We start from the raw sequence: 19,373 nt of genomic DNA, 5'->3' as shown, positions 1-19,373 counted from the left end.
GACACGAGGAGAATGTGCAAACACCACACAGACAGTGACCCAAGCCGGGAATTGAACCCGGGTCCCTGGCACCGTGAGGCAGCAGTGCTAACCACTGTGCTACCGTGCCGCCCTAAATATCCTTTCTCTTTAACCCACATTTGCCCATTTACCCTTGCTATATCATGCAGCTCCCAAGCATGTCTCTCTACATCCCATTCCGACCCAGTGTGTCCCCTCTATATCCTACTTATCATTTTATCCCACTGTTCCTCAATGTGTCTCCCACTTATGCTCCATAATTTAAGTGTGCCAACTCTAGAATCACCAAATCACAGAATTGTTACAGTTCAGCAGGAGGCCATTTGGCCCATTGTGTTTGTACTGGCTCTCCAAATGAGCAGCATGACTTAGTGCCATCCCCCTGCCTTTTCCCCGTATCTATTCAAGTAATCATCTAATTATTCAACTGAATGCCTTAATTTAACCTGCCTCCACCACACTTCCAGGCAGCGCATTCCAGACCCAAAACCACTCGCTGTGTGAAAATGTTTTTCTCAAATCACATTTGCTTATTTTGCAAATCAGTTTAAGTCAGTGTTCTTGATCCTTTTACGAGTGGGAACAGTTTCTCCCTCTCTACTCTGCCCAGTACCCTCACGATTTTGAACATCTTTATCAAATCTCCTCTTAACCTTCTTCTCTCCAAGGAGAACAGTCCCAACCTCTTTGATCTATCCTCATAACTGAAGTTTCTCATCCCTGTAAACCATATTCCACTCTTCCTCCTGGTGTCCCCTTTATATATTCCAATGTTCCCCAATTTATCCTTCCTATATCCCTCAGTTCCCCAGAATGTCCCAACAACATCCCCAATGTGACCCCTCTATATCCCATTGCCCCCAACTTTATCCTCTCGATACCCCAATGTTGCCCATCAGACCCCTCAATATATCCCACTGTTCCCAGTATATTGCTCCCATTGTGATCCCACTTTATCCCACTGTTTCCCAGTGTATTTTCTCTATAACCAATTGTTCTCCAGTATGTTCCTTCCAAATCCCATTATTCCTCAATGTCTCCTTGCTACATCTGAAGGTTACCCAAAATATCCCCGCTGTATCACGCTGTTCCCAAAATCACACTGGACTAATCCTACTCCTGTGTTCCAAACAGTGATCATTTATATATATCCCACTGTTCTCAAGTGTGTTTGCTCAATATATCGCATTGCTCCACAGTGTGCTCTATCTATACCTGTCGTTCTCTAGTGTGGGCCCTCCAGGTTGCCTCATCCCCATTGTGGGCCTTCTACCTCTCAGAGAACAGGTTGCCTCTATCTCATTTCCCATCGTGTCCCTCTCTATGGGTTGCATCTTCCAGCCTTCCTCACCCTATAACTGGAAATTTCCACCCGAGGGCAACTGACCTTTCCATGATCGCGCCTGCTCCGATTTACATGGCAGGGGGAACAGTAATGTTTGCCCCCAGTGTCCCCACTCTATATCCCACTGTTCCCCAGTGTGTCCCCTCTCTATATCCCACTGTTCCCCAGTGTGTCCCCTCTCTATATCCCGCTGTTCCCCAGTGTGTCCCCTCTCTCTATATCCCATTTGTTCCCCAGTCTGTCCCTTCTCTATATCCCAATGTTCCAGTCAGTCCCCTCGCTATATTCCACTTTTCCCCAGTCTGTCCCCTTTCTATATCCCACTGTTCCCCAGTCTGTCCCCTCTCAATATCCCACTGTTCCCCAGTGTGTTCCCTCTCTATATCCCACTGCTCCCCAGTGTGTTCCCTCTCTATATCCCACAGTTCCCCAGTGTGTGCCATTTCTATATCCCACAATTCCCCAGTGTGTCCCATCTCTATATCCCACTATTCCCCAGTCTGCCCCTCTCTATATCCCAAAGTTCCCCAGTGAGTCCTCTCTCTATATCCCACAGTTCCCCAGTGAGTCCTCTCTCTATATCCCACTGTTCCCCAGTGTGTCCCATCTCTATATCCCACTGTTCCCCAGTGACTCCTCTCTCTATATCCCACAGTTCCCCAGTCGGTCCCCTCTCTATATCCCACTGTTCCCCAGTCGGTCCCCTCTCTATGTCCCACTGTTCCCCAGTCTGTCCCCTCTCTATATCCCACTGTTCCCCAGTCAGTCCCCACTCTATATCCCACTGTTCCCCAGTCGGTCCCCTCTCTATATCCCACTGTTCCCCAGTCTGTCCCCTCTCTATATCCCACTTTTCCCCAGTCGGTCCCCTCTCTATATCCCACTGTTCCCCAGTGTGTTCCCTCTCTATATCCCACTGTTCCCCAGTCGGTCCCCTCTCTCTCTATATCCCACTGTTCCCCAATGTGTCCTCTCTCTATATCCCATTGTTCCCCAGTCTGTCCCCTCTCTATATCCCACTGTTCCCCAGTGACTCCTCTCTCTATATCCCACTGTTCCCCAGTCTGTCCCCTCTCTCTCTATATCCCACTATTCCCCAGTCTGTCCCCTCTCTCTATATCCCACTGTTCCCCAGTGACTCCTCTCTCTATATCCCACTGTGCCGCAGTCTTTCCCCACTCTCTATATCCCACTATTCCCCAGTCTGTCCTCTCTCTCTATATCCCACTGTTCCCCAGTGTGTCCCATCTCTATATCCCACTGTTCCTCAGTGACTCCTCTCTCTATATCCCACTGTTCCCCAGTGTGTCCCCTCTCTATATCCCACTACTCCCCAGTCTATATCCCACAGTTCCCCAGTCTGTCCCCTCTCTATATCCCACTATTCCCCAGTCTGTCCCCTCTCTCTCTATATCCCACTATTCCCCAGTCTGTCCCCTCTCTCTATATCCCACAGTTCCCCAGTCTGCCCCTCTCTATATCCCACAGTTCCCCAGTGAGTCCTCTCTCTATATCCCACAGATCCCAGTCGGTCCCCTCTCTATATCCCACAGTTCCCCAGTCGATCCCCTCTCTATATCCCACAGTTCCCCAGTGTGTCCCCTCTCTATATCCCACTGTTCCCCAGTCTGTCCCCTCTCTATATCCCACTATTCCCCAGTCTGTCCCCTCTCTCTCTATATCCCACTGTTCCCCAATGTGTCCTCTCTCTATATCCCACTGTTCCCCAGTCTGTCCCCTCTCTATATCCCACTGTTCCCCACTCTGTCCTCTCTCTATATCCCACTGTTCCCCAGTCTGTCCTCTCTCTAAATCCCACTGTTCCCCAGTCTGCCCTCTCTCTATATCCCACAATTCCCCAGTCTGTCCCCTCTCTCTCTATATCCCACTGTTCCCCAATGTGTCCTCTCTCTATATCCCACTGTTCCCCAGTCTGGCCCATCTCTATATCCCACTATTCCCCAGTCTGTCCCCTCTCTCTCTATATCCCACTGTTCCCCAGTGTGTCCCCTCTCTCTATATATCCCACTATTCCCCAGTGACTCCTCTCTCTATATCCCACTGTTCCCAGGTCTGTCCCCCCTCTATATCCCACTGTTCGCCAGTGTGTCCCCTCTCTATATCCCACTATTCCCCAGTCTATTACCTCTCTCTATATCCCACTGTTCCCCAGTGTGTCCCCTCTCTCTCTATATCCCACTGTTCCCCAGTGTGTCCCCCTCTCTATGTCCCACTGTTCCCCAGTCTGTCCCCTCTCTATATCCCACTGTTCCCCAGTCTATCCCCACTCTATATCCCACTGTTCCCCAGTCGGTCCCCTCTCTATATCCCACTGTTCCCCAGTCTGTCCCCTCTCTATATCCCACTTTTCCCCAGTCGGTCCCCTCTCTATATCCCACTGTTCCCCAGTCTGTCCCCTCTCTATATCCCACTGTTCCCCAGTGTGTTCCCTCTCTATATCCCACTGTTCCCCAGTCGGTCCCCTCTCTATATCCCACTGTTCCCCAGTCTGTCCCCTCTCTCTCTATATCCCACTGTTCCCCAATGTGTCCTCTCTCTATATCCCATTGTTCCCCAGTCTGTCCCCTCTCTCTCTATATCCCACTATTCCCCAGTCTGTCCCCTCTCTCTATATCCCACTGTTCCCGTGACTCCTCTCTCTATATCCCACTGTGCCGCAGTCTGTCCCCTCTCTCTCTATATCCCACTATTCCCCAGTCTGTCCTCTCTCTCTATATCCCACTGTTCCCCAGTGTGTCCCATCTCTATATCCCACTGTTCCCCAGTGACTCCTCTCTCTATATCCCACTGTTCCCCAGTGTGTCCCCTCTCTATATCCCACTATTCCCCAGTCTATATCCCACAGTTCCCCAGTCGGTCCCCTCTCTATATCCCACTGTTCCCCAGTCTGTCCCCTCTCTATATCCCACTATTCCCCAGTCTGTCGCCTCTCTCTCTATATCCCACAATTCCCCAGTCTGTCCCCTCTCTAAATCCCACTGTTCCCCAGTCTGTCCCCTCTCTATTTCCCACTATTCCCCAGTCTGTCCCCTCTCTCTCTATATCCCACTGTTCCCCAGTGACTCCACTCTCTATATCCCACTGTTCCCCAGTCTGTCCCCTCTCTCTCTATATCCCACTGTTCCCCAGTGTGTCCCCCTCTCTATATCCCACTATTCCCCAGTGTGTCCCCCCTCTCTATATCCCACTGGTCCCCAGTGTGTCCCATCTCTATATCCCAATGTTGCCCAGTGTGTCCAATCTCTATATCCCACTGTTCCCCAGTGAGTCCCCTCTCTCTATATCCCACTGTTCCCCAGTGTGTCCAATCTCTATATCCCACTGTTCCCCAGTGAGTCCCCTCTCTCTATATCCCACTGTTCCCCAGTGTGTCCCATCTCTATATCCCACTGTTCCCCAGTGTGTCCCATCTCTATATCCCACTATTCCCCAGTGAGTCCCATCTCTATATCCCACCATTCCCCAGTCTGTCCCCTCTCTCTATATCCCACTGTTCCCCAGTGTGTCCCATCTCTATATCCCAATGTTCCCCAGTGTGTCCCATCTCTATATCCCACTGTTCCCCAGTGAGTCCTCTCTCTATATCCCACTGTTCCCCGGTGTGTCCCATCTCTATATCGCACTATTCCCCAGTCTGTCCCCTCTCTTTATATCCCACTGTTCCCCAGTGTGTCCATCTCTATATCCCACTATTCCCCAGTGTGTCCCATCTCTATATCCCACTATTCCCCAGTGTGTCATCCCACTGTTCCCCAGTGTGTCCATCTCTATATCCCACTATTCCCCAGTGTGTCCCATCTCTATGTCCCACTATTCCCCAGTGTGTCCCCTCTCTGGATCCCACTGCTCCCCAGTGTGTTCCCTCTCTATATCCCACAGTTCCCCAGTGTGTGCCATTTCTATATCCCACTATTCCCCAGTGTGTCCCATCTCTATATCCCACTATTCCCCAGTCTGCCCCTCTCTATATCCCAAAGTTCCCCAGTGAGTCCTCTCTCTATATCCCACAGTTCCCCAGTGAGTCCTCTCTCTATATCCCACTATTCCCCAGTGTGTCCCATCTCTATATCCCACTGTTCCCCAGTGACTCCTCTCTCTATATCACACTGTTCCCCAGTCGGTCCCCTCTCTATATCCCACTGTTCCCCAGTCGGTCCCCTCTCTATGTCCCACTGTTCCCCAGTCTGTCCCCTCTCTATATCCCACTGTTCCCCAGTCTGTCCCCACTCTATATCCCACTGTTCCCCAGTCGGTCCCCTCTCTATATCCCACTGTTCCCCAGTCTGTCCCCTCTCTATATCCCACTTTTCCCCAGTCGGTCCCCTCTCTATATCCCACTGTTCCCCAGTCTGTCCCCTCTCTATATCCCACTGTTCCCCAGTGTGTTCCCTCTCTATATCCCACTGTTCCCCAGTCTGTCCCCTCTCTCTCTATATCCCACTGTTCCCCAATGTGTCCTCTCTCTATATCCCACTGTTCCCCAATGTGTCCTCTCTCTATATCCCATTGTTCCCCAGTCTGTCCCCTCTCTATATCCCACTGTTCCCCAGTGACTCCTCTCTCTATATCCCACTGTTCCCCAGTCTGTCCCCTCTCTCTCTATATCCCACTATTCCCCAGTCTGTCCCCTCTCTCTATATCCCACTGTTCCCCAGTGACTCCTCTCTCTATATCCCACTGTGCCGCAGTCTGTCCCCTCTCTCTCTATATCCCACTATTCCCCAGTCTGTCCTCTCTCTCTATATCCCACTGTTCCCCAGTGTGTCCCATCTCTATATCCCACTGTTCCCCAGTGACTCCTCTCTCTATATCCCACTGTTCCCCAGTGTGTCCCCTCTCTATATCCCACTATTCCCCAGTCTATATCCCACAGTTCCCCAGTCGGTCCCCTCTCTATATCCCACTGTTCCCCAGTCTGTCCCCTCTCTATATCCCACTATTCCCCAGTCTGTCCCCTCTCTCTCTATATCCCACTATTCCCCAGTCTGTCCCCTCTCTCTATATCCCACAGTTCCCCAGTGTGTCCCATCTCTATATCCCACTATTCCCCAGTCTGTCCCCTCTCTCTATATCCCACTGTTTCCCAGTCTGCCCCTCTCTATATCCCACAGTTCCCCAGTGAGTCCTCTCTCTGCATATCCCACAGTTCCCCAGTCGGTCCCCTCTCTATATCCCACAGTTCCCCAGTCGATCCCCTCTCTATATCCCACAGTTCCCCAGTGTGTCCCCTCTCTATATCCCACTGTTCCCCAGTCTGTCCCCTCTCTATATCCCACTGTTCCCCACTCTGTCCTCTCTCTATATCCCACTGTTCCCCAGTCTGTCCTCTCTCTATATCCCACAATTCCCCAGTCTGTCCCCTCTCTAAATCCCACTGTTCCCCAGTCTGTCCCCTCTCTATTTCCCACTATTCCCCAGTCTGTCCCCTCTCTCTCTATATCCCACTGTTCCCCAATGTGTCCTCTCTCTATATCCCACTGTTCCCCAGTCTGGCCCATCTCTATATCCCACTATTCCCCAGTCTGGCCCCTCTCTCTCTATATCCCACTGTTCCCCAGTGTGTCCCCTCTCTCTATATCCCACTGTTCCCCAGTGACTCCTCTCTCTATATCCCACTGTTCCCCAGTCTGTCCCCCCTCTATATCCCACTGTTCGCCAGTGTGTCCCCTCTCTATATCCCACTATTCCCCAGTCTATTACCTCTCTCTATATCCCACTATTCCCCAGTCTGTCCCCTCTCTCTATATCCCACTGTTCCCGTGACTCCTCTCTCTATATCCCACTGTGCCGCAGTCTGTCCCCTCTCTCTCTATATCCCACTATTCCCCAGTCTGTCCTCTCTCTCTATATCCCACTGTTCCCCAGTGTGTCCCATCTCTATATCCCACTGTTCCCCAGTGACTCCTCTCTCTATATCCCACTGTTCCCCAGTGTGTCCCCTCTCTATATCCCACTATTCCCCAGTCTATATCCCACAGTTCCCCAGTCGGTCCCCTCTCTATATCCCACTGTTCCCCAGTCTGTCCCCTCTCTATATCCCACTATTCCCCAGTCTGTCGCCTCTCTCTCTATATCCCACAATTCCCCAGTCTGTCCCCTCTCTAAATCCCACTGTTCCCCAGTCTGTCCCCTCTCTATTTCCCACTATTCCCCAGTCTGTCCCCTCTCTCTCTATATCCCACTGTTCCCCAGTGACTCCACTCTCTATATCCCACTGTTCCCCAGTCTGTCCCCTCTCTCTCTATATCCCACTGTTCCCCAGTGTGTCCCCCTCTCTATATCCCACTATTCCCCAGTGTGTCCCCCCTCTCTATATCCCACTGTTCCCCAGTGTGTCCCATCTCTATATCCCAATGTTGCCCAGTGTGTCCAATCTCTATATCCCACTGTTCCCCAGTGAGTCCCCTCTCTCTATATCCCACTGTTCCCCAGTGTGTCCAATCTCTATATCCCACTGTTCCCCAGTGAGTCCCCTCTCTCTATATCCCACTGTTCCCCAGTGTGTCCCATCTCTATATCCCACTGTTCCCCAGTGTGTCCCATCTCTATATCCCACTATTCCCCAGTGAGTCCCATCTCTATATCCCACCATTCCCCAGTCTGTCCCCTCTCTCTATATCCCACTGTTCCCCAGTGTGTCCATCTCTATATCCCACTATTCCCCAGTGTGTCCCATCTCTATATCCCAATGTTCCCCAGTGTGTCCCATCTCTATATCCCACTGTTCCCCAGTGAGTCCTCTCTCTATATCCCACTGTTCCCCGGTGTGTCCCATCTCTATATCGCACTATTCCCCAGTCTGTCCCCTCTCTTTATATCCCACTGTTCCCCAGTGTGTCCATCTCTATATCCCACTATTCCCCAGTGTGTCCCATCTCTATATCCCACTATTCCCCAGTGTGTCATCCCACTGTTCCCCAGTGTGTCCATCTCTATATCCCACTATTCCCCAGTGTGTCCCATCTCTATGTCCCACTATTCCCCAGTGTGTCCCCTCTCTGGATCCCACTGCTCCCCAGTGTGTTCCCTCTCTATATCCCACAGTTCCCCAGTGTGTGCCATTTCTATATCCCACTATTCCCCAGTGTGTCCCATCTCTATATCCCACTATTCCCCAGTCTGCCCCTCTCTATATCCCAAAGTTCCCCAGTGAGTCCTCTCTCTATATCCCACAGTTCCCCAGTGAGTCCTCTCTCTATATCCCACTGTTCCCCAGTGTGTCCCATCTCTATATCCCACTGTTCCCCAGTGACTCCTCTCTCTATATCACACTGTTCCCCAGTCGGTCCCCTCTCTATATCCCACTGTTCCCCAGTCGGTCCCCTCTCTATGTCCCACTGTTCCCCAGTCTGTCCCCTCTCTATATCCCACTGTTCCCCAGTCTGTCCCCACTCTATATCCCACTGTTCCCCAGTCGGTCCCCTCTCTATATCCCACTGTTCCCCAGTCTGTCCCCTCTCTATATCCCACTTTTCCCCAGTCGGTCCCCTCTCTATATCCCACTGTTCCCCAGTCTGTCCCCTCTCTATATCCCACTGTTCCCCAGTGTGTTCCCTCTCTATATCCCACTGTTCCCCAGTCTGTCCCCTCTCTCTCTATATCCCACTGTTCCCCAATGTGTCCTCTCTCTATATCCCACTGTTCCCCAATGTGTCCTCTCTCTATATCCCATTGTTCCCCAGTCTGTCCCCTCTCTATATCCCACTGTTCCCCAGTGACTCCTCTCTCTATATCCCACTGTTCCCCAGTCTGTCCCCTCTCTCTCTATATCCCACTATTCCCCAGTCTGTCCCCTCTCTCTATATCCCACTGTTCCCCAGTGACTCCTCTCTCTATATCCCACTGTGCCGCAGTCTGTCCCCTCTCTCTCTATATCCCACTATTCCCCAGTCTGTCCTCTCTCTCTATATCCCACTGTTCCCCAGTGTGTCCCATCTCTATATCCCACTGTTCCCCAGTGACTCCTCTCTCTATATCCCACTGTTCCCCAGTGTGTCCCCTCTCTATATCCCACTATTCCCCAGTCTATATCCCACAGTTCCCCAGTCGGTCCCCTCTCTATATCCCACTGTTCCCCAGTCTGTCCCCTCTCTATATCCCACTATTCCCCAGTCTGTCCCCTCTCTCTCTATATCCCACTATTCCCCAGTCTGTCCCCTCTCTCTATATCCCACAGTTCCCCAGTGTGTCCCATCTCTATATCCCACTATTCCCCAGTCTGTCCCCTCTCTCTATATCCCACTGTTTCCCAGTCTGCCCCTCTCTATATCCCACAGTTCCCCAGTGAGTCCTCTCTCTGCATATCCCACAGTTCCCCAGTCGGTCCCCTCTCTATATCCCACAGTTCCCCAGTCGATCCCCTCTCTATATCCCACTGTTCCCCAGTGTGTCCCCTCTCTATATCCCACTGTTCCCCAGTCTGTCCCCTCTCTATATCCCACTGTTCCCCACTCTGTCCTCTCTCTATATCCCACTGTTCCCCAGTCTGTCCTCTCTCTATATCCCACAATTCCCCAGTCTGTCCCCTCTCTAAATCCCACTGTTCCCCAGTCTGTCCCCTCTCTATTTCCCACTATTCCCCAGTCTGTCCCCTCTCTCTCTATATCCCACTGTTCCCCAATGTGTCCTCTCTCTATATCCCACTGTTCCCCAGTCTGGCCCATCTCTATATCCCACTATTCCCCAGTCTGGCCACTCTCTCTCTATATCCCACTGTTCCCCAGTGTGTCCCCTCTCTCTATATCCCACTGTTCCCCAGTGAATCCTCTCTCTATATCCCACTGTTCCCCAGTCTGTCCCCCCTCTATATCCCACTGTTCGCCAGTGTGTCCCCTCTCTATATCCCACTATTCCCCAGTCTATTACCTCTCTCTATATCCCACTGTTCCCCAGTGACTCCTCTCTCTATATCCTACTGTTCCTCAGTCTGTCCCCTCTCTCTCTATATCCCACTGTTCCCCAGTGTGTCCCCCTCTCTATATCCCACTATTCCCCAGTGTGTCCCCCCTCTCTATATCCCACTGTTCCCCAGTGTGTCCCATCTCTATATCCCAATGTTCCCCAGTGTGTCCAATCTCTATATCCCACTGTTCCCCAGTGAGTCCCCTCTCTCTATATCCCACTGTTCCCCAGTGTGTCCAATCTCTATATCCCACTGTTCCCCCGTGAGTCCCCTCTCTCTATATCCCACTGTTCCCCAGTGTGTCCCATCTCTATATCCCACTGTTCCCCAGTGTGTCCCATCTCTATATCCCACTATTCCCCAGTGAGTCCCATCTCTATATCCCACCATTCCCCAGTCTGTCCCCTCTCTCTATATCCCACTGTTCCCCAGTGTGTCCATCTCTATATCCCACTATTCCCCAGTGTGTCCCATCTCTATATCCCACTATTCCCCAGTCTGTCCCCTCTCTCTATATCCCACTGTTCCCCAGTGTGTACATCTCTATATCCCACTATTCCCCAGTGTGTCCATCTCTATATCCCACTATTCCCCAGTGTGTCCCATCTCTATATCCCACTATTCCCCAGTGTGTCCCCTCTCTCTATATCCCACTGTTCCCCAGTGTGTCCCATCTCTATATCCCACTGTTCCCCAGTGTGTCCCCTCTCTCTATATCCCACTGTTCCCCAGTGTGTCCCATCTCTATATCCCACTATTCCCCAGTGAGTCCCATTTCTATATCCCACCATTCCCCAGTCTGTCCCCTCTCTCTATATCCCACTGTTCCCCAGTGTGTCCATCTCTATATCCCACTATTCCCCAGTGTGTCCCATCTCTATATCCCAATGTTCCCCAGTGTGTCCCATCTCTATATCCCACTGTTCCCCAGTGAGTCCTCTCTCTATATCCCACTGTTCCCCGGTGTGTCCCATCTCTATATCCCACTATTCCCCAGTCTGTCACCTCTCTTTATATCCCACTGTTCCCCAGTGTGTCCATCTCTATATCCCACTATTCCCCAGTGTGTCCCATCTCTATATCCCACTATTCCCCAGTGTGTCATCCCACTGTTCCCCAGTGTGTCCATCTCTATATCCCACTATTCCCCAGTGTGTCCCATCTCTATATCCCACTATTCCCCAGTGTGTCCCCTCTCTCTATATCCCACTGTTCCCCAGTGTGTCCTATCTCTATGTCCCACTATTCCCCAGTGTGTCCCCTCTCTGTATCCCACTGTTCCCCAGTGTGTCCATCTCTATATCCCACTATTCCCCAGTTTGTCCCCTATCTATATCCCAATGTTCCCCAGTGTGTCCCATCTCTATATCCCACTGTTCCCCAGTGAGTCCCCTCTCTCTATATCCCACTGTTCCCCAGTGTGTCCCATCTCTATATCCCACTATTCCCCAGTCTGTCCCCTCTCTCTATATCCCACTGTTCCCCAGTGTGTCCCATCTCTATCTCCCACTATTCCCCAGTGAGTCCCATCTCTATATCCCACCATTCCCCAGTCTGTCCCCTCTCTCTATATCCCACTGTTCCCCAGTGTGTCCATCTCTATATCCCACTATTCCCCAGTGTGTCCCATCTCTATATCCCACTGTTCCCCAGTGTGTCCCCTCTCTCTATATCCCACTGTTCCCCAGTGTGTCCCATCTCTATATCCCACTGTTCCCCAGTGAGTCCCCTCTCTCTATATCCCACTGTTCCCCAGTGTGTCCCATCTCTATATCCCACTATTCCCCAGTCTGTCCCCTCTCTCTATATCCCACTGTTCCCCAGTGTGTCCCATCTCTATATCCCTCTATTCCCCAGTGAGTCCCATCTCTATATCCCACCATTCCCCAGTCTGTCCCCTCTCTCTATATCCCACTGTTCCCCAGTGTGTCCATCTCTATATCCCACTATTCCCCAGTGTGTCCCATCTCTATATCCCAATGTTCCCCAGTGTGTCCCATCTCTATATCCCACTGTTCCCCAGTGTGTCCATCTCTATATCCCACTATTCCCCAGTGTGTCCATCTCTATATCCCACTATTCCCCAGTGTGTCCCATCTCTATATCCCAATGTTCCCCAGTGTGTCCCATCTCTATATCCCACTGTTCCCCAGTGAGTCCTCTCTCTATATCCCACTGTTCCCCGGTGTGTCCCATCTCTATATCCCACTATTCCCCAGTCTGTCCCCTCTCTTTATATCCCACTGTTCCCCAGTGTGTCCATCTCTATATCCCACTATTCCCCAGTGTGTCCCATCTCTATATCCCACTATTCCCCAGTGTGTCATCCCATTGTTCCCCAGTGTGTCCATCTCTATATCCCACTATTCCCCAGTGTGTCCCATCTCTATGTCCCACTATTCCCCAGTGTGTCCCCTCTCTATATCCCACTGTTCCCCAGTGTGTCCATCTCTATATCCCACTATTCCCCAGTGTGTCCCCTATCTATATCCCGATGTTCCCCAGTGTGTCCCATCTCTATATCCCACTGTTCCCCAGTGAGTCCCCTCTCTCTATATCCCACTGTTCCCCAGTGTGTCCCATCTCTATCTCCCACTATTCCCCAGTGAGTCCCATCTCTATATCCCACCATTCCCCAGTCTGTCCCCTCTCTCTATGTCCCACTGTTCCCCAGTGTGTCCATCTCTATATCCCACTATTCCCCAGTGTGTCCCATCTCTATATCCCACTATTCCCCAGTGTGTCCCCTCTCTCTATATCTCACTGTTCCCCAGTGTGTCCCATCTCTATATCCCACTATTCCCCAGTCTGTCCCCTCTCTCTATATCCCACTGTTCCCCAGTGTGTCCCATCTCTATATCCCACTATTCCCCAGTCTGTCCCCTCTCTCTATATCCCACTGTTCCCCAGTGTGTCCCATCTCTCTATCCCACTATTCCCCAGTCTGTCCCCTCTCTCTATATCCCACTGTTCCCCAGTGTGTCCCATCTCTATATCCCACTATTCCCCAGTGAGTCCCATCTCTATATCCCACCATTCCCCAGTCTGTCCCCTCTCTCTATATCCCACTGTTCCCCAGTGTGTCCATCTCTATATCCCACTATTCCCCAGTGTGTCCCATCTCTATATCCCACTATTCCCCAGTGTGTCCCCTCTCTATATCCCACTGTTCCCCAGTGTGTCCATCTCTATATCCCACTATTCCCCAGTGTGTCCTATCTCTATATCCCAATGTTCCCCAGTGTGACCCATCTCTATATCCCACTGTTCCCCAGTGAGTCCCCTCTCTCTATATCCCACTGTTCCCCAGTGTGTCCCATTTCTATATCCCACTATTCCCCAGTCTGTCCCCTCTCTCTATATCCCACTGTTCCCCAGTGTGTCCATCTCTATATCCCACTATTCCCCAGTGTGTCCCATCTCTATATCCCACTATTCCCCAGTCTGTCCCCTCTCTCTATATCCCACAGTTCCCCAGTGTGTCCCATCTCTATATCCCACTCTTCCCCAGTGAGTCCTCTCTCTACATCCCACTATTCCCCAGTCTGTCCCCTCTCTCTATATCCCACTGTTCCCATTGTGTCTCCGCTGTATTTTTCTCTCAATGAATTGTATTTGTCATGTCTTGTTCATTTTCTGATTATTGTTTCATTCTCTGGATGATTTCCGGACGTGTTTGTTTGGAATTGCTCCTACATTTGGGAAGCAGTGGATCCAGTTGCTCTCACTGCAGCATCCTTGGACCTGGCTCCACAAGAGGTCACAGCAGGTAAGGTCGCTGTCAAGCTATGGGTACATTCAGTGCTGAAAGATTGAATAAACCCCAGATTCAGTAATAGAAAGATGAGCCAGCTGGCAGATCCAATTGGGCTGATCAAAGAATGAGCTTGGTGTATAAAATGGGGTAAAGGGTATGGTTATTCAATATACACCCCTCCATTGAAGTCCTGGTATGGCATGGTGTATACAAGCTGCAGTGCCAATGTATCTGTTCCTGCAATAGGATTTCTAACCCTTCAGGTTTGGCCTGCAGTCTCAAGGAATGAGAAATGCCAATCTCGTGGCCAATGGCTGGGATATTCTGGCCTTGCTGTGGGTGGACCCGCCTTGGGGGCTGTGCCCACTGACTTCCAGCAGGAATGGAAAATTCTGGAAAATGCTTCAGGGAAACGCAGGAAATAATAACAGGGACAGAAAACAAAATTCTGGGTTTTCTTTCCATTTTCTTTGAACTCTTCTTTACTGGTGGTAGAAATATTGGAAAGGGAGGAAAATGTGTTTGACTGGCAGTCAGGACTCATCTCATTGTTGAATGAAACAATCTCTTTCCAATGGGACACTGTGGGGATGTACATCGAGTGGTCAATGGTGGCATTGTGGATGGGGCTATAGAGCACCTGCAGCTAGGAGGTCATGTGGCGATGACATGTCTCAGATTACATCCAATCAGAGTTGGTGACACTTTGCTGGGGTTCCACTGCTTGTAAGCGTCTGCTCCAAGAACACATAAAAATACAATTCAAACTAACATGGTTGCCAGTAGCTAACTCCCCTCAGTCCTCTTACTGGCCATGGGTACTGATCTGTCCTTCCTGGAGAGTGCTAATATTGACCGTTTGGACCGCAGCTCCCAGTCAGCTAGCCAATCCCAGTGTGTGGTTACCAAAGCACTATGGTAACCAAGACATTAGATTTAAATTGCCTGACCAATCAAGTTGCAGTAAGAAGCGCTGCTCCTTCGTCAGATGGAGTGGAAACCTGCTCTCAAAGAGGGCACAGAGCTCCGAAAGCTAATGGTATTTGCTACCAAATAAACCTGTTGGACTTTAACCTGGTGTTGTTAAAACTCTTACTGTGTTTACCCCAGTCCAACGCCGGCATCTCCACATCAATCAAGTTGCACTCAGAGTGAATCATGGTGCAGGAAGCTGGAATGTGATCCCATTGGGTAATTTTATCATTCTGAAAAGAGGCTGCATCCCTCAATGCTGTTTGTGGCAAATTGTGTGTACGCCTCAATTTGAAAATAACCCAGCATGACAAGCTTTAGTTTATTATGAAACTGCTGTTGAAAGTTACCAGAGTAAAAGCAATAGTTATTCATTAAAATACAGATATGAAGATCAAACTGCAGATATGGGTGAGGTTTGAAGTCAGTCAGTGTGGGGTAGCAGTGTGGGGTATTGCCTGAATTCTTTCTGAGGCCAGTAGTGCTTGGTTTAGCAGCGACAATGTTGAAGAGTAGAGTTTCCTTCACTGGGGGCAGCGAATTGGTTGAGCAGATTCTGAGAGAGCTGCCTGACACAAATGGCTTCTGACACCCTCCTTCATACACTCCAGCACAAAATGGCTGCTAGACCCAAACTGTCACATCATCCTTCCATATGAGGTATCTTTTTACAGTTGTGCAGTTTTATTGAAATCAAGGCAGATGCAAGAGATTAGGCAGGTTTACACAGTTACACATTTGTGTAAACTTAGACGTGTAACGCATCATTGCGTTAGTCCTGATCTGGAGGGGGAGGTGGTTACAGTCCCCTTCATTATCTTTTTAACCAAAGTAATTAACCTTTTAAAAATCTCAGACAGTAACTTGAATGGCTCCTACTCTCCCAGGTTTGAGGAGATAAGAAAGCTAGTCACACCTTTAAGAAAACCACAGGGAGTTTCTGTTTACCCCTGGGGCAATGTAAATTACATTTCAAATGTCGTCCCATGTCGGATTTGTTTATCTGCAATCCCCTTCGAGCCTTCTTGAGTTTTGACCACATTGCAATTGTAAAATATCAGGTGACTTCTGGTTGGCAACTTTAAGGCACCTTGTGTTCTTTTCAAAGGAAGGTTCGATTTCTGCATTCGGTCCAACATTCTCCCAATGTGAACATTGATTTGAAGTGAAGAAAGAAAGCCAACCAGGACTGCGAACAATATTGCCCAGTAATGCAGGCTGAACCAATAATCTGGGCCTAATCAGAACTCCAGGCCTAACCAGTACTTCAGGTTTAACTATAACTCTAGGACTCACCAGTACTGCAGACCTAGCTATAGTACTGCAGGGCCTAACCAGTACCATTGGCCTAACTGATGTTAGGATCTGTTTCATGTATAAGGACAGTTGTACTTCAGTGTGTACTTGTGAGAGTCTGTAATGAACTGGTTAGAAATGGCAGCCTTTGCAATTCCAAAACCCAATCATCCCCCTTTTAATATCAAAACAAGATATAAACACCCCCTTTTTCTGAGTGAACAAAAAACACATTTCAATCCACATAGAAACTAGAAGCAGCAGTAGGCCATTCAGCCCTTCGAGCCTGTTCTGCCATTCATTTTGATCATGGCTGATCATCAAATTCAACGTCCTGATCTCACTTTCCCCCCATATCCCTTGATTCCTTTAGCCCCAAGAGCTATATTTAATTTCTTCTTAAAATCACACAACGTTTTGGCCTCAACTACTTTCTGTGGTAGTGAATTCCACACATTCACCACCCTCTGGGTGTAACTGTGAGTTACCTAAGTTACCCATTATACGCCCACTGTTCTCATTTATTCCCAACTGTTTGTTCTACTGGACAGTATCTGCATTGCACACATGAGGTGGGATTTTCCTGCCCTTCCCGCTTACGGGCTGTTTTGGTCCTGCCGACGACGCAGCCCCAGGTTTCCCGGTAACGTGGGGTGGATTCAATGGGAGATCCCACTGACCAGAAGATCCCGCAGGCAAAAATAAAAAAATGTGTTTTCTTATTTTCCTTGAACAGCTTCGTGGAAACATTGGAAAAGAGAAAAAAAAAGGATGATTTGATCCTCAGGGCTGTTGGAGGTGAAAGATTTTGTAATGAATTAATGCAGAAGATGGAAACTTTCCCCTATATTTAGGCCTTTACCAAACCAAGGCCAGGGAAATTTGATTTGATTTGTTAGAGAGGTTAAACAGTTAGAATGAAGTTTTCGAAGCATAGAACAAGAGTAAGAGATAGAATTAGAGGGGATGCTGGGCACAGCTCACAAGAAGTCACCTCGATCCGGCGCCATCTTGATGTTCAAATGAGAGAGATCATGTGATCACTTCACATGAGCCTTGTTTCTATATCATCCCTGCAGGTACCGGGCTTCCTCTGCACTGGTAGGTCCCTGGATCATCCCAGACATTTTCCTCGGGTTTTCTCCAAGGAAACAAGCTCTTCCCAGGTTTAAAGGGAATTTGGCCATGGAGCAAGCTGTGTGGAAAATCTGTGTTATTGATTAATGGTTGGGCTATTTTCACTCTCTCACCCAAAACGTCACTCACACTGGAAATCGTTTCGGAGCCAGATTTATTATCGGAGAATGAGACAGGTCACTAACTCTCTGCACCCACAGAGCGTACAAGATTTAATGTTCCAACTGTTTAATGAAAATAAGTGAGGGTCATTGCGAGAAAGGATATTGATGGACTCAGGAGCCAGACTTAATCCAGTGCTGATGTTAAACATTAAGGACAGAGTGAGATAGGCAGGGTAGAGGGAGAGTGAGAGAGAGAGAGAGACAGAAGCCGGAACTTTCTGGCAGTTCACACCAGTGGGTGAGATCGTCTGGCAGCGTGGGGTGGAGTCAGTGGGAATTCCCATTGACAGCGACGGGACAGGAAAATCCTGCTGCCGGCCAATGGCAGGCTGCCTCCCTCCGCCAGGAACACATTGCGGAGAGGCCAGAGAATCCCACCCAGGGGAAAGAAAGAGAGCGATAAGCAGATAGAAAGGAAATGAGGGCGGTGAGGAGAGTGGAAGAAGAAGAAGGAGTGAAGGGATGAAACAGTGAGAAAACATGAAAGAGGCATGAGAGAGCAGAGGGAGAGAAAACCTGATAAGAGAGAAAAATAGAGAAAGAGTAACAGAAAGAGAGGGGGAATAGACAGCAAGTGAGTGAGAGCTGTGGCAGAGAGAGTAAAGAGGAGAAAGTGGGGAGATGAAGGCAGAGAGAGATCGAGGGCGAGAGAAAGTACGTGGAAATGAGCAGCAGAAGCTGGAACTTGCTGAGATCACAAAGTCACCTCCCTGTCATTCACTGGCAGGGAGGTGCAGGTGACCCTGTCATTCACCATGTTAGCCTGGCTGAGCAATCAGCTTGGAAAATACACACAGCATCAGCGTCCTTCCTATAAACACTGCATAATAATAACCTGTCACATCACCAGCCTCGCTGCCAATCGGAAACTCAATCCTTCAAAGAGTGACTTTTGTTTCAAACTGTCTCTGACCTCAGTCCATCCCATGGAGACAGCTACTTCTTCCCGAGGTGCGATAGGCAATGGGGGAGGGGGGAAGCGAATGGATTGGAAAGGAGTGATGATTGATTTGATTTATTATTGTCACATGTATTAACATACGGTGAAAAGTATTGTTTCTTGTGCGCTATACAGAGAAAGTATACCATTCATAGAGTACAGAGGGGAGAAAGAAACAAGCGAGTGCAGAATGTAATGTTGCAGTTATAGCTAGGGTGCCGAGAAAGATCAGCTTAATGCGAGATAGGTCCATTCACATGGAGCTCCAGACTGATGGCAGCAGGGGAGAAGCTGAGGAGCATGAAGGGGTGGATGGGGGGGGTGAAGTGAGCAGATTGGGGAGTTGAAAGGGGCAGATGGGGATGAAGGGGGTGGATGGGGGGTGAAGGGGTGGATTGGGGGGGAAAAGGCAGATTGGGGGATGAAGAGGTGGATGGGGAGTGAAGGGCATGGGAGGGGGGTTGAAGAGGGCAAATGGGGGGGTTGAAGGGGACAGATGGGGGGAAGGGGGTGGATTGGAGGGGGGGAAGGGGCGGATGGGGGTGAAGGGGCGGATTGGGGGTGAAGGGGGCGGATTGGGGGTGAAGGGTGGATTAGAGGTGAAGGGGGCGGATTGGGGGGAAGGGGCGGATTGGGGGTGAAGTGGCGGATTGGGGGTGAAGGGGGCGGATTGGGAGTGAAGGGGTGGATTGAGGGTGAAGGGGCAGATTGGGAGGGTTTTGGGGCAGATGGAGGGGAGGTTCAGTGTGTATCTGGGATAATGCAGTGGTTCTGCAGGAAGGAGATTGGATGCCCAGGAAGATCAAAGAGAGGGAGTT

General features: G+C 49.9%; 1 protein-coding gene across 3 annotated transcripts in view; it reads left to right on the top strand.

The window, feature by feature from the left end:
• The window catches only part of maptb (microtubule-associated protein tau b), a 135,881-nt gene that overhangs the window by 29,277 nt on the left and 87,231 nt on the right, over positions 1–19,373 (top strand). For all 3 annotated transcript variants that reach the window (XM_078223710.1, XM_078223709.1, XM_078223711.1), the window contains exon 4: positions 13,999–14,058. In XM_078223710.1, coding sequence (XP_078079836.1) covers positions 13,999–14,058 — 60 coding nt within the window. The remainder of the gene's footprint in view (positions 1–13,998; positions 14,059–19,373) is intronic.

The sequence above is a fragment of the Mustelus asterias genome, chromosome 11, assembly GCF_964213995.1.
Source record: "Mustelus asterias chromosome 11, sMusAst1.hap1.1, whole genome shotgun sequence".
NCBI lineage: Eukaryota > Metazoa > Chordata > Chondrichthyes > Carcharhiniformes > Triakidae > Mustelus > Mustelus asterias.
The sequence above is the reverse complement of the archived record's forward strand: the minus strand, read 5'-3'. Positions and strand labels throughout refer to the sequence as shown.